At 41.0% G+C, this 12,085-nt stretch overlaps 1 protein-coding gene across 1 annotated transcript; it reads right to left on the bottom strand.

Annotated features, from left to right (window-relative positions):
* Nucleotides 1–520: 520 nt before the first annotated feature.
* Nucleotides 521–11,645, bottom strand: HRG (histidine rich glycoprotein). Its single transcript, XM_055128072.1, has 7 exons — nucleotides 11,378–11,645; nucleotides 8,711–8,827; nucleotides 7,779–7,869; nucleotides 6,570–6,736; nucleotides 5,621–5,701; nucleotides 3,385–3,486; nucleotides 521–1,479 (listed from the first exon to the last, which is right to left on the bottom strand). The coding sequence occupies exons 1-7, from the start codon at nucleotides 11,567–11,569 to the stop codon at nucleotides 589–591; spliced, it is 1,641 nt and encodes a 546-aa protein (XP_054984047.1). The 5' UTR covers nucleotides 11,570–11,645; the 3' UTR covers nucleotides 521–588.
* Nucleotides 11,646–12,085: the final 440 nt, after the last annotated feature.

The following is a 12,085-nucleotide window of genomic DNA, read 5'->3' on the forward strand; positions in this document are numbered from 1 at the left end:
ACTCAGGAATCACTCCTGGTGGTGCTCAGGGGACCATATGGGATGCTGGGAATCGAACCCGGGTCGGCCTTGTGCAAGGCAAACGCCCTAACTGCTGTGCTATCGCTCCAGCCCCTCTGCAACTTTTTTTTGCAAGTTCTAACATTAATTGTTTTATTTTTACTTTTAATCAAATTAAGTACATATGCTTCCGAAAGGAAATCTAGAGGACTAGAAATAACAATTAGAAAACATAAGTCTGTCTGATAAGAATAGTCTTTGAAGTGATAGTATTTATTCCCTTGGTATGTCCAGCAATTGTGAAACTGCTTATCAAAAAGAGATGCTAGAATTAAAAGATTCTGGGTAAAAGAAATTCTGAGAATCAGAGACTTTCCTTATGTGACATAGTGGCCAGCAACAGAATTAGCTTCTGATTTAAAGGACTAAGATCGCTCTCTCCTCCCCCCAATTCTGCCTTGTCCTAAGAATAAAAATAAGAATAAGAAGTAACAAACATTTCATTTTACTGGTCATATTTTATTTACAGTTTTAATTCAAAAGATAATTCTGCTTCTTCCATGAATCGAATCAGATTTATCTTGAATCTCAAAAAAACTTGGAGACTTGGGGAAAGTCATCTTTATGCTTCCCTGGACATGACTTAGAGGGTGATTGAGGAAAGGGCTGAAGCTCTGGCTTGGAAGGTTTGTGATGTGGCAGTGAGGAGAGGGGGAAGTTCGCTTCAGGAGGAGGAAGAACTTCTCCTGTCTTCAGTGGTGGGAGTTGGTGAACATATCCAAAAGGGCCCCTTCGGAAGGGAAGGTCTCCTCTACCTGGACCTCTTGGATCTCTTTCCTCTGAATCCCTTGGTGGTGGACCATGATGATGAGGTGGACCATGATGATGAGGTGGACCATGATGATGATGGTGATCTTGGTGACCTTGCCTATGGGGTGGTGGGTCACAGGGTCCAAAGTCATGGAAACCGTGACCAGGGGGATGGTGTCCGTGAGGATGACGCCCACGAGAATGGTGTCTGTGAGAATGGTGCCCATGAGGATGGTGTCCGGGAGGATGGTGTCCATGGGGGTGTTGACCAGGGGCCTCCTGACTGTGGGCGTGGTGCCCGTGGTGGTGGTGTCCATGAGGATGGTGTCCGTGGGGATGGTGTCCATGGGGATGGTGTCCATGGGGATGGTGTCTGTGGGGATGGTGCTCACTCGAACTGTGGTTATGAGGTGGCCCATGGATCCCATCGATGTCAAGACGGTGGGGATGACATCTTGACCTTGAAGAGGGCAATGGTGGGGGAGTTCCTGTTTGAGACGGTGGCCTTTCCTCTTCTCCGGAAGGTGGGCATTCAAATTTTTGTGTCTTGTGGGAATGATGGTCTCTGGATCCCTTGTGCCTAACCGGAGGCCTTTCTTGAGAATGCTCATGCCAAGAGTGGTTGTGACGTCCAAAGAAAGGATGGACACCGCTGATGTTCCTGTGTACCTGGTGAAGGACAGAAGTGAGTAGCATCACATAACGCAAAAGAAGTCAGATATTTCAACTTGATTTGGACAGATCATTCTCAGACTTCTGTATTCCAAAAATGAATTGTATTTCAAAAAATTTTAACTGACTGATGTATTGTGATTTACAATATTGTTAATGATGGTTTCCAGTGTACTTAATTCCATCGTCACACCCATTACCAGTGTTGTACCAGCCTCCCTTCTTCCATGTCCCCATTGGTCCTTCCTTTTAACAACCCAGCTCAGTTTTTCCACAAAGAAATTCTATTTAATGAATTAATTAATTATTTTTGGGGGGATCACACTCCTGGCTCCACTCAGGGATCACTCCTGGTGAGGCTTAGAAACAATATGTGGTTCCAGGGGTTGAAAGAGGGTCAGTTCTGTGCAAGGCAAGTGCCCTACCCTCTCTACTATTGCTATCGCTCCCACACATGAATTTTAGAAGTAGGATACCAAAAAGGAATTCTCAAATCTTTATCTAACCAAGTTGTAATTTAGAATGCAAATAAAACCTACCATTTATCATCACTTCCTAGAAAGAAAAATATGCTGGCAACACACAAATTAGAAAGACAACCATAAAGACTAAATCTTCACATGGAATAATTGTTTTTTTATAACTTTATTGTCCTTATTTTTCTCATCTTGATGAAAAAGTGATGAAACTATGTTACAGATTGATACTCATCTGTAGGGCAATAGGTGGGAAATTAGTGCCTAGTAATTTATATGCCTAATACAGTACAAAGGTTTAAAGGCACGAGTCTTCCTTTCTCCTGGAGGATGATTACTTCCCCTCTTCACTCTCCTTTACAGATTTTAATTTAAAAAGGGAAAGAGCATGCCTTTAAATTCAATCTCAGAGCCCTGGACACAAACCCTGGCAGCACAGATATATAAGTAATAATCTGGGGATTTGTTTTCATGGTGACAAGCCTGCTGTTCCATTTCCTCAAAACTTAAAAATTTTTGGGGGCTGGAGCAATAGCACAGTGGGTAGGGCATTTGCCTTGCACGTGGCCGACCCAGGTTCGATTTCTGGCATCCCATATGGTCCCCGAGCACTGCCAGGAGTAATTAATTCCTGAGTGCATGAGCCAGGAGTAACCCCTGTGCATTGCCGGGTGTGACCCAAAATGCAAAAAAAAAAAAAATTTTTTTTTCTTTTCTATGTTTTTCGGCATGCCCAATAAATCTCAGAGTTATTCCTGGCTCTGGGCTCAGGACATACTCCTTGCACTGCTTGGAGAGCCATAGGTGGTGTAGGGATTTGAATCAGCTGCATGCAAGGCAAGTGTCAACTGCATGCAAGGCAAGTGCCTTACCCATTGTACTATCTCTCCAGCCTCTCACTGTCCCCAGGCCCACTTTTTGACTTGACACATAGTTTTTTTTCTTTTCAATTTTTCCCTGGTAACAATATTGTGAATCATACCTGTTAATAGAGCAAAGGTTTTTGGTACAGATGTAAACTATTGTTTTGCATTTTATTTAATATCCCTTACCGTGATACATTTATTTTTAAACTAGTTTATTCCTTTTGGTTCCATGCCTGATAAAAGCTAGGAATTATTCAGGCTTAGCATTGGAACCCTTATTAAAGGGTCATTTTCAACTTAATTAAAGATTGAAGAAATTGATCATGATTTTACTTTTCTACCAAACTTCATCCCTCCCCAAGGCTTGGAAAAAATTCCACACTTTGGGTGCCCTTCTAACAATTTCACCCTTTCCCCCAGAGACCTATTTGCTCTGTGTGTCTCTGTCCTCGCCTCGCCTTCCTCTCATGGTGTCCAAAATGGAAAATATACCATGAATATGAAAAAAATAATCACTTAGACTGGCACTGCTTATGACAGTAGCTACTAGGTCAACTTACCTCAATGTTAAAGACTTCACAGTTTACATCAATATGGTTTGGATTTTCCAAGTTAGAAACTTCTGGATCATAGGAAAAATATGCTTTGCAGAATCCAAAAACCTATAAAAAAGAGAGAAACATCAGTGTGTGTATACTGTGTCTGCTAAGGGTGGGAACTTAATACGCATGTGGGTTTGTAAGTGCTCACTTGCAGGTGGTGTGAAGGACATATGAACTTCTAGACATTTGAGAAGGAAGAAAGCATTGTAAAAACTAAGTAACATCAGTCAACAGCTCCACCAGGGTTTTGTTTGTTTGTTTGTTTTGGACCACAATCTGGTAGTGTTCATGGATTACTCCTTGCTCTGTGCTCAGGGGTCTCTCCTGGCAGGGCTTAGAGGACCATATGGGGTGCTGGGAATTGAACCCTGTCTGCTGTGTAGAAGGCAAGTGCCGTATCCACTCTAGTATCACTCAGGCCCCCCACCAGGTTTGTTTTTTTTTTTATAAGTTTTTGGTCCACACCTGGCGATGATCAGGGCTTACTCCTGGCTCTGTGCTCAAGAGTTACTCCTGGAAATGCTCAGAGGACCATATGGGATGCTGGGGACCAAGCCTGGGTTGGCCGCATGCAAGGCAAGCGCCCTACCCCCTGTATTACCTAGCCAGCCCCCTCCACTAGGTTTTAAACCATGCTTCTTGGTCAACATTTGGGGGGGGGGAGTATAGGTTGTGAAGGCATCAGCACCAAATTTCTGTGGTTCTCTACCATGCATAGGACTTTCCCATGGGTGTTAGTAAAGAATACCACATCACGGATGCCTTGCCTTTATCTTAATCCTCTGTGATAAAGTTTCGAGTTGCCTGTAGGGTGAGAGAATGAAGAATATTGCAGCAGAGGGATCCGCATAATTTTGACTTGTCCTTTCGAGAGGAGTGTTGGGAAGGAAGGAGCTGGAATAAAGGAGGGTTTGAATGACTCCTGTCAAAGTAACTGCTGGTTACTCTGGTGCTAGGAATAGCTAGAAGGCACTCCGGGCTCCAGAGACCTCTAAACTTATTTATTGATGTTAATCTAGGACAATTAAAAATTCTTCTAGAAGAAGTGATTAAACATGAGGTTCTAGATACAATTTCAAAAATCATCCGGTTCTGGCTTTATCAATTTTCAGTTGTGTGAGTTTAAGCAAATTTACATAAAATTTCTGAAACTCAGTTTTTGAAAATGCTTTTATAATACTATCTACCCACAAGTTTTAGCAGGATTTAACTAAATAGATAATGTTTAGCACTGAGCTATGTTTTTCAAGCCACCATGTTTTGGTGCTAGGTTTATAATATCAACAACAAGGATTTTACTGGTTTCTTGGGCTGGGAATAAGGAGGGAGGTGCCTTTTTTGATGGTTATTAGCAAGATCCTGAAACTGTTTCAGGTAAAAAAAAATTAAAAAGTCGGGGCTACAGCGGATAGGGTTTTTGCCTTGCATGCTGCCAACCTGGGTTTGATTCCCAACATCTCATATGGTCCGCCAAGTACCACCAGGATTAATTCCTGAATGCATGAGCCAGGAGTAATCCCTGTGCATTGCTGGGTGTGACCCAAAAAGCAAAAAAATAAAAAGCAAAAAAATAAAACTCTGTATCCTAACACTTCTTTAATTAAGTGCCCTTAGGTAAGTAGTTAAACTTTTTCTCAGGAGAAAAAGAAGTGGATCCTAGCGTCTCTTTAGCAAGATTGTTATGAAACTACAATAAAGCAAGAATGTATGTAGACACATTTTGTTAAAATTAGGCTGTCACACAAATGCTGCATATTACTAATATCTTCCTGTAGGATCATGGGTATCAAGTTATCAGTGGTTAGGGTAACATTTCCCTGGTCTGAGCTGTAGTCTAACCTTAACTGGAATGTGAACAGAGGTCAAATCCTTTACAGGGGGCCCAATTAAAGAGCAGATAAGATGATATAAATGAAAACATCATGTGTTTAGGTTCTTTATACAGTTAGCTCTGAGTCTTTTAAATCATAATTAGTGAGGAAAAAAAATCTTAGTTTTAAGTTTGGGAGCATTTAAAACTATATTCTAACTATTTACTTAACTTTCATATTTGCAAGTTGAGAATAAACATAGCATTCACCTCTAGGTCAGTGCTGAAGTTATAAGCCTAGATGTAAACTACCCAGGGAGCATCTGGCACATAGCAGGTGCACTCAAGACGTTTTGATGTTTCACGGACATTTATTATACTCACGTTGGAGTGCCTGGGAAAGTGGTAAGCAGAGCAATTCCTCACAGAGAAATCAAAGTAGTAATTGGTTCTTTCCCCTCCTCTCTAGAATGGAGTAAAAACAAGGAAGTGTCAGGAACACAGAAAGTTAACAGAACAGGCAGCTTGTCCACACTTACTTTCCAATATACTGTAAAGCAGCACTTCTCAACCAGGGGCCATATGGCCCTCTGTGTACCCCAAGGATATTCTTAGGAGGCTACAAGTGAATGCCATGTTAAAGGGGCACAGTCACAGCATGAAGCTAGGGGGCCAGCAGGTACAACAGAAGACTCATAAGAAGGAAATAGATAAGGGGACTAAGGTCAGAGAAAGACTGAGAGTGCCTGGAATGCTTGCAAGACAAGCACCTGAAACACTGTGGACTGATAATCTCAAATTTTGTTCTGAAACATACTTTTCCCCTTCACAATGTCTTGGAACTCTTTCTGGTGAAAGTAAATCCATTGTACTTATTCCACTGTGTGTATGCATCTTAACATGCTCCACTGTGGGTTTTCCAAATGCCTGGTGAGTATTCTCTAGCTGCAGCAGGAGACTGTCTCCGGGTAGGAGGTGCAAGGGTTCCCGGGGTTCAGGCAAGAGAACTGTCTGCTTCCAGCGCAACATTGGATGTTGCAGTAGAAACAAAGAATTGAATCTTGGCTTCCTATCATAATGGAAGTCCATCAGGACAGGATGATATTCACTGACTCACAAAATCCCAATCAACCCTTCCCACTCTCCCAATTTAAAAAAAAACAAAGGAGGCTAATTCTTGAGTATCTGCTACTTATCTGTGGAAGCTACCACGGGAGTTTTGATTTAAATGCAGCTGGCCTAGCGCAACTAATGGACTGCACAAGTGATACTGTTTGCCACAATCAGATTAGAGTCCAGTCTCTTAGCTGCTGTTTAAGGGAGGCTCACTCACCGCTCTTGACACTCTCTCCACTTGGTCCACTTTGAATGAGGCAAAGTCGCCATTCTCCCCTTGGAACTTCTCAAGTGCCTTTTCAGCTTGTTTTCTGTAGTGCTCAGTATCTTCAAAGTAATCAATGAGTACATGACTGTCTTTGGTATTGGCCAGTGCTGAAGAGACTGGAAGAAGAAGAAAGCAGAGTTGCAGTTACAGGGTTGAAAACAGAAATGCCCATGCTCGGTCATGGTGACAAGAATAACAGTAGATTCTATTTGCAGGTGCAAAGAACTGAGGATGGGACAAGAGAAATAACTTGTTTGAGATTAAAACAACAAATTAGCAGCAGAGATAAATCCAAAGCTGGATTCACTCTGTGCTCAAATTTCTCTTGGACACTACCTGTGTTTGCAAGGCCAAGATATTAAGCATCTTCGAGCCTCACTTTATCTCCAAAATACAAAGTATCATCATCTTTATTTTGTAGTTTTGTGAGATTAATTATGATAACTGCATATTTGCTTTATAAATTCTATAGTTACATGTATATATGCAGACAGATTTTTTTCCGTTCTTTTTTTTAGGTTACACCGAGACACCCAGTTGTGCTCAGGCTTACTCCTGGCTCTTTTTTCAGGGATCATTTCCTGGTGCTGCTCAGAGGGACCATACACAGTGCTCAGGATTGAAACAGTGTCAGCCGTGAGCAAGGCAAGCACCTAATCCCCCGTATTATCTCTCTAGTCCAACTTTAAGATTTCTAGATAAATGAAGAAATTATTGAGGACTAACTAACTGCTCTGCAAAGTATACTTCAGAGACCATCATATTTAATTACAACAAGGATGGGAAGGGTTAATGCTTTATTGTCCTCATCCTATAAAAGAGGAAACCTTAAAGAGGCTAACTTGTCCTCAAGACCATATAATTAGTAAGAGATGAGACTGATTCAATTTTAAGCAAATCTGACACCAGAACTTATGTTCTCGATGGTACTGTACTTTCTCTGAAAAATTCCCTATTTTATATACTGAATGTCTTTAAAGGAAGGTATACCAGTAATACAAAGTAACATCTTATTTCTCTCCTTAAAAGGGTGAGTAGTAATATAGTCTATGTAGGCAATAGCCATTTCTGACGTGTTCATCGTGTTATAAGATGATCAATACCACTGTACAGTCTACATTAACCTAGAATTAATTAGCATTTAACAGATTACCATACCAGAACTTGTGGTGCAGTTAAAGTGGTCTACTCGTGGATACTGAGGTTCATTCAAATGTGTTGTTGCTATTACCTTACATTGTCCAATCACCTGCAAGAAAGAGGGTTGTCATTGCATATTGCTGTTTCCAGGTTAGAGATGAGGGAGCAAAAAAAGTGATGCCAGATACTTTTACTGTCCATTTAAAACCTTTATGTGTACTTTGTCTCAACAAATCCTCTCCTAAAACCTGCATTTTTCTGAGATTATTTCTATAAGCTGGATGCTATAAACATCCACATTTGCATAAGAAGTAGGGGGAAACTGTTTAAATGGATCATGATCATAAATCAAATATTACCAAGGGAGGAAAAATACTCAAACTCCAAGGTATGTGAACAACTTATTTTCTGGAATTGCAATATTATATCTGCTTATGCATCTTTCTGTTCTCCTGGGACAGAGTGTAGGATCTGAGCATCCATGTGCAATGTGTGAAACAATATCCTGTATCTCATGGTAATGGCAATGAATCTCTTTGGCTATATTTCTACTAGAGGGACCAATTTTCAATTGATATGAATATAAGTTTATATGTCCTTAGAGCCATAGCCAATCAGAGCTACCAAGGACCTGAGTAAATCTGTTCTAGGTTCCTCCTCTTATTTTGCACTTGAGGATATGACATCTAAGGATCTTAGGTGATATACCCAGTGGCTTATGTTGGTTATGCTATCCCACAGAACCCCAGTCCCACTGGTACACCTTGAACGGTGTGTTTTGGTATGGATATGTAAAGAGAATATTACTCAAGTTCAACATAGTTTTTATGAATTGAGAGGCAGAAGCTGGTCTTACTCTTGTACTATGCTACCTTAAGCTATACTGAGTAAGAACAATAGACAAAGGTAATGAAAACTAAGAGGAAGGGAATGGTAACTTATGTACTTACAGTGTGAATTGGATGTCTAGAAAAATCTGGCGTGCAGTCATCCCAAAATTTCCTGGATAGGACTGAACAATCGGATTCTATCACGTCTAAAACTAAATAATAGACAGTTGAAGATTCCTGGGGAAAGTTTAAAGAAAGAAACAGTGAGCAGGAGATCAGAGCTCCCCAGTAAAATCTGTATTTTTGCTTAATCACAATTCCTGCTCCTTCTGATCTTAGCAGATGTCCTATCTTAATGTGAGTAGATCTATTTATGTGTATAGACAGCCCCCAAAGAATAATTCAAAAATGTTCTTTTTAGCTAGGCATGCTCTTGCTTCTGCTCATGAGCTTTTGAAAGCAATTTCTAACTAGCAATATTGGCTTAGTAGGGACTGTTGAAGGTCCAAGGCTAGAAACATCAGTGATGATACTCTGGTCTTCAACATGTTTGTGCAATTCTACCCTCCTACCTAATTCTCAACCTGAACTTGGATGCCTTGCTCAAAGCCAAAGCCACAATCTTTTATTACAAATAAGCTCCTCTTCTCTCAACTTTCCTTGTCTTTTTTTCTCTAGCACCATTACTTAGAGCTGTCTCTAGCCTTAAATTGTCTTATCAACATTGACGTTTTCCTTTTGTAATGCTTTTGCTAGCCAGTCACAGATCTCATAGTGACTTTGTAATATCTCTTATCTTTCCTTAATTATTCCTGCCCCAATTCCTTCTTCAGAGTCTGGTCTTCATATCCTTGTTCCTGGACACTTGTACAGCTTCCAAGTCACTTCCCTATCACCTGTTCTATCTCCCCAAGTATCCAAGGGACCTCCCAGTTCACCCACACACCCTTTTACTACAACTCAGAGGTAGCTCTGTGCTGATTTACCCAGTGTACTATAGATGAGGCAGAAAGCATGAAATTGGAGTAATAATCACTGAAATTTTTGTATGTTTCTTTTTGGGCCACACCCAGCAATGCTAGAACTTACTCCTCACTCTGCACTCAGGAATTACTCCTGGAAGTATCCCATATGGTGATCACATCCCATCACCATAAGGGATGCTGAGAATCAAACCTTGGTTCACCATTTGCAAGGCATACACTCTGCCTACTCTACTATTTCTCCAACCCTGTAATCACTAATTTTTTTTATTAGTGAATCACCGTAAGGTACAGTCACATACTTACAAATTTTCGTGTTTGCATTTCAGTTATACAATGGTTGAGTACCCATCCCTCCACCAGTGCCCATTTTCTACCACCAATGATCCCAGGAGCCCTCCTACCACCCCCATCCCATCCCCCCCACTCTGCCTCTGTTACAGGGCATTCCCTTTTGTTCTCTCTCTTTTTCGGTGTTGTGGTTTGCGATAGAGGCATTGAGTGGTCATCATGTTTGGTCTACAGTCTACTTTCAGCTCATATCTCTCAACCTGAGCGTGTCCTCCCGACACCCTTTACTTTGTTCCCTTCTCTATCTGAGCTGCCTTTTCCCCCAGCATGTGAGGCCAGCTTCCAAGACATGGGGCAAGCCTCCCGGAACTTATCTCTGCCATTCTGAGGTGTTAGTCTTTATTCTGTTACTTTATATTCCACAGATGTAATCACTAAATTTTTAATTGAATCCTTAAACTCTGATTTTTTTTGTCTGCAACTGTAGCATCTTCATCTCTATGTTAATACAAAAAGTATAGATTTCTCTTTTTCCCTCTGTGGTGCTCTGTGGTTTGACATTCCTGATTTCAGCAGTTCCACTGTAAGGTAGAATTTGGGGGGAGTGAGAAGGAAGTAGTAGGAAAACCTCCCTTCATAATCTCTATCAAGTCCTTAACTCATCTCCAAATACACAGATAATTTACATGATGATAGTAGGGTTGCTTTGCTATTAGATAAACTTACATCTCTGTACCAACTTAATGGCCACTCTAGTACCCACATCGAATTTATAGAACTTCCTGCTTATATTCAGTTGCTTCCTATTGCTCTTTTTCCTATTGCTCCACCTAAATAGAGATTGGGATTCTCCTGTAATATCTTTATTCAGTCTCTTGTCCTATTCAGATCTCTATGGGAATGAGTGCTACTTATTCTTTAGCAATGAAATTAAGCCTCCTTCCATCCAATATCAATAGAACATTCTCATTATATTGCTCAAGTCTCAATGTCATTCACTTAATCATTTGAATATATCCTATCATACATAGTTTGCTTATGTGTATGTATGAGCTGATTATTAGTTCCTTGAGGGCAAGACCTGCAGCATGCTTATGTGTGTGTGTGTGAGTGTGTGTGTCTGTGTGTGTGCATGTGTTTGGGTTACACCCAGTAGTGCTCAAGGACTTCTCATGACTGCTCAGGGTTCGCTCTTGGTGGTACTAGGTAGACAATGTAGTACCACCCAATGAGCATTTTCTTAGCCCAATGAGCATTTTCTTCAGCCCTGTTTTATATTTTGCACTTACACCACTGAACATTTGATTTGGCGTAGTGTAAATGCCTATCATATGATTCATAGTTAAGGTCAAACAACAAGTATTAGGGAAAAAAAAAAAGAATAGTTTAGAGCAGCATTGGAAACGGAACAGAAAACTCTGCCCAAAGCCATTTCAGTGTGCAAAGCAGTAAGCTTAGGGGCTAGAGCCATGTTTTCCTCTCACACCCCTGGGGATCTCCCTACTCAGCTCACCCCTTTGTCCAAGTGGGCATCAGCGACTCGCAGCAACTGGAAAAGGTAGCCATCCCGTCGTCCTTTATTGACCAGGTCTAGGGCTTTCCCAGCCAGAGCCTCGACGGCATTACAGTCTGTGGGACTCACAGCGAGAGCATACGGCAGTGTGATGGAAAGGTTCAGAAGCAGCGCTGCAGTGAAAGCCTTCATTTTGTTACAAAGTGCAAATCATTCCAACCATCGGCTATAACACTGTAGAGAATTTTATACAGGTGTTCCACAACACACACACACACATACACACATACACACATATCTGTTTGTCCAAATACTTGATTAAACAGTCTTTATACACGGTGAACTAGGAACACTCACCTTGACCCCCAGTTAAAATATCTGTCGACATGCTGTAAATGATTAGCAGTCTCTGGGGACCAAAAGTTGGGTCATGCCCTAGGGGACTGAGTGGCATTGTGATCTGCACAAATCTGAGTATTTCTAGTAGGTCGCAGATCCAAGGTTGTTTGTTTTTTTTAAAGAATTTTATTTTAGTGGTTGGTGATGGAATATGGGCACTGGTGAAGGGAAGGGTGTTTGAGTATTGTATAACTGACATAACCCTGAGAACTATGTAACCTTCCACATGGTGAGTCAATAAAATAAAATAAATAAATAAATAAAAAGAATTCTATTTTATTGAATCACCATGTGGAAAATTAGAATGCT

Source organism: Sorex araneus, chromosome 2, assembly GCF_027595985.1.
Source record: "Sorex araneus isolate mSorAra2 chromosome 2, mSorAra2.pri, whole genome shotgun sequence".
Taxonomy (NCBI): Eukaryota; Metazoa; Chordata; class Mammalia; order Eulipotyphla; family Soricidae; genus Sorex; species Sorex araneus.